The sequence below is a fragment of the Triticum aestivum genome, chromosome 1B (assembly GCF_018294505.1).
Source record: "Triticum aestivum cultivar Chinese Spring chromosome 1B, IWGSC CS RefSeq v2.1, whole genome shotgun sequence".
NCBI classification, from domain to species: domain Eukaryota; kingdom Viridiplantae; phylum Streptophyta; class Magnoliopsida; order Poales; family Poaceae; genus Triticum; species Triticum aestivum.
In genome coordinates, this window is record NC_057795.1 from 10,556,387 (window position 1) to 10,559,425 (window position 3,039).

Genomic DNA, 3,039 nt, shown 5'->3' on the forward strand with positions numbered 1-3,039 from the left:
ATAGTAACATGCCTTGTGTTGCTCATGTTCTTTGATACTAAAACCTGAATGGTTTTCTTTCATTTTACCAGACTGAACCATGAAAATAGTTGAGTCCTGATTTGTGGGGGAAGACTTGTATGAGATCTCACATTAGATGAGATCAATGAGATCAAACCCCAAAATTTATACTTTAACATTTGGAAAAACTCTGAAATTATTTGACAACTTCCATGTGGAGTATGTCTACAACTCTGGAAAAACAAATCGCCTCAAAACTCAATGTACATTTGGAGATTCAAAAAGACAAATTCGGATGTGAATAGTGGCAGTTTTGGTGAATAGTACCTTAACACTATTCATGTTCAATTTTGTCTTTTTCAATTATATTAATCTAGGTCAAATTAGGAGCTAAAACCTTTTGAGGTTGAACATCAACCATTGATGTATGTCTACAATTTTTTTCAAATGTTTGAACATGAAGATCTTTTTAAAAAAACGATTTCATTGATCTCACCTAATGTAAGATCTCACACAAGTCTCCACCCTGATTTGTGATGTTTCTTTGAAATGAGACGATGACAACTGTGTTATTCATGTCGTCCAAAAGAGAGAGATGCCTTTCTAGACCCAGGAGCAACACCTTGGGGTTTGGCACAAATTAATATTTCCAGTTAAAATCACATATCTATGCAGCTAACTTAGAGAATCTTACAGATGTGAAACATAAGGGTGTGCATATTAGACAAGATTGCAAAACGCAAAAGCATGCCTGCATAAAAAACATTGAAAATTTCTTATCACCCACTGCACTATTCAGCTTCTATATATTTAATTTAAAGAACTATGAGGGTATTCTCACAAATATTCAATAGAAATATAGCATGTTCATTCAGCTAATAAATGGGATACATAAACAACCAAACTTTATGGTTGGCGTGTCAATACCAAATTTTCGACAAATCTTACAAAGAACAACAATTATATCTTTGTTTCATCTAGGAGAGCATGCTAATCATTCATGCCAAACATATACCTCACCGGAGCTATGATGAGCACAACAATCCAAAGAAGAAAACGTCCTGAAGAATTTGGATATCTTTGTGCACACATCATTACTTTCCGAGGACTCCCATGATAACTTCAGAATCATTCTTTTAAGCATTGGTGCACATCTAACTATCAGTTTCAAAAAATCGAACTCGTGATCCTCTCCTTCGAAGCCGTTGATCTCCACTTCTTCAAGAGCAGTCAAGGAGACAGTTTGGGACCTCCAGTGTGTGGGCTCACATGGACAATCTGATTCGCATCCTTCTTCCACCTAAAACAAAAAATAAATGTTTATATATAACTACACAATGTATTGTTGAGATAAGTAATCGGAAATGAGAATTACCGTACCAATCTCTGTAGGACGACCTTAAGCCTCCGCATAGCGGTACGAATTCGATCCATCCCAAGGAGATGAAACACCAATGCTCCAAAAGCATGCCCATATGTTGTGAGACGTAGATCCAAAACAGAGAAGGTAGCAACCATGTGCTTCTCTACCTCGTGCGCAAAGTTGTCCGCGTCATCATGAACAACAGTTGAGCCCTGAAGAAAAATAAATATTGGCAGGATATATATCATTCACAAAGATTACTTTACTCGGAGTTTGCTGTAAATTGAGTAGGAGAGGGAGCGCACGGCGGAGGCACGAATGTGCAGCGAAGGCAGCTGTCCTTGTCTCTCTGCCGTCTGCAGAGTCACCTGCTCCAGGTACCAAAGACCAAAAACAACATGCACCCCATAGTAGTAGCAGCAATTCCACGAGACCTTCTCCACCATTGGTGCCGAGACGGAGATGATGCAGAGCTTGGAGGTGGTGAAGGACACGGTCAACTGCTTAAGCGCAGGGGCAACAATGCTGACACTGTGTGTAAATCTGAGGTCTACAACAAGCTCCAGCAGCGACGGCGAGTGGACCCTTAGGGAGGTCTCGTTCAACACAATGCCGTCGAGCTTAAGTGTGCGCAAGCGAGGGCAGCTGGAGAGCAAGGAGTCGAAGGCGTCATTGCAGCAGGACAGGCACAGCGTCTCGAGCGCGGGGAACTCGACGCCGGCGGGCACGCGTATGGCCGAGAACATGTGCAACGCGATGGACGTGGCGCGGCGGAAGCAAGGCAGATCGACGACCGGGAATGGGCCGAACAAGTACGGTGAGAGATGGAAGAAGAGCTCCTCCGGCTCCAGCCTTGCGGCTGCGCGCAGCAGCGAGTTCACGCTGTCGGCGTCGACCTGCTCAGGTGGCTCCGGGACGTGGATCTTGAGGAGGGAAACCGCGGGACAGACGCGGCCGAGCGCCGGTTCAATGGAGCCCAACTCGGTGTCATGGAGGACGATCTGGCGAAGATGGGCCCAGAGGCCGCGCCACCGGCGGGAGAGGACGCCGGTGCGCGCGGCGGCCGCGGCGCATGGGAGGCGGGCGAGGACGAGGAGGAGCAGGTCGTCGGGGAGGGCGCTGATGCGGTCCGGTGCGGCGCCGCGTGGAAGACCTAGCTGCTGATGCCGCGAGGAGCGGAGGCGACTCCCCGATCTCAACTCCATAAAGTTTTTGTTTAAACGGACTCCATGCGAACTTTGCAAAACGAAACGCTGTGGTGGCTCGTGGATACAATTTAGATCCAGGCGACTATTAATTCCTCTCCTCGTCGTTGTAATTCCTTTTTTTATGTTTTTTCTTTAAATAAATGTCACATCTATTTTTCTAAACAAGGAACAATCAAAGTCATTCACTTACATGAGCATACACTCATCCCTGTGAATGTTTCATCTCATTAAACGCCATCACCGGAAAGCATGCAATAAATTCAGAAAAATGTAAGCATCTATGTCAGGTCTTGGACTTGAACTTCAGTGGAAAGGAAATAGCACTGTCCTCATAGCCATCTAACCACAAATTGATTTGCAATCTCACATATGTTTGGACACATTAAAACCATAGTTTTAAATAGCCGACTATAACCTTTTCAGCAGGATGTTGGTAATGGTCTGATGTGCAAATTGGCCGCTATGACT

General features: G+C 44.8%; 1 protein-coding gene across 1 annotated transcript; it reads right to left on the reverse strand.

Moving 5' to 3' along the window:
• Positions 1 to 931: 931 nt before the first annotated feature.
• LOC123103562 (putative FBD-associated F-box protein At5g50270) lies at positions 932 to 2,609 on the reverse strand. The gene is made up of 3 exons (XM_044525183.1): positions 1,669 to 2,609; positions 1,381 to 1,575; positions 932 to 1,300 (listed from the first exon to the last, which is right to left on the reverse strand). The coding sequence occupies exons 1-3, from the start codon at positions 2,566 to 2,568 to the stop codon at positions 995 to 997; spliced, it is 1,401 nt and encodes a 466-aa protein (XP_044381118.1). The 5' UTR covers positions 2,569 to 2,609; the 3' UTR covers positions 932 to 994.
• Between the last annotated feature and the right edge of the window lie 430 nt (positions 2,610 to 3,039).

What these genes read in the sequence shown, in the direction of transcription:
- LOC123103562 (XM_044525183.1), bottom strand. Translation starts at nt 2,568, where the DNA reads ATGGAGTTGAGATCGGGGAGTCGCCTCCGCTCCTCGCGGCATCAGCAG. An exon ending in TGCACATTCGTGCCTCCGCC is followed by an intron (nt 1,576 to 1,668) that starts GTGCGCTCCCTC and finishes ATTTTTCTTCAG; the next exon opens with GGCTCAACTGTTGTTCATGA. An exon ending in AGGTCGTCCTACAGAGATTG is followed by an intron (nt 1,301 to 1,380) that starts GTACGGTAATTC and finishes TTTTTGTTTTAG; the next exon opens with GTGGAAGAAGGATGCGAATC.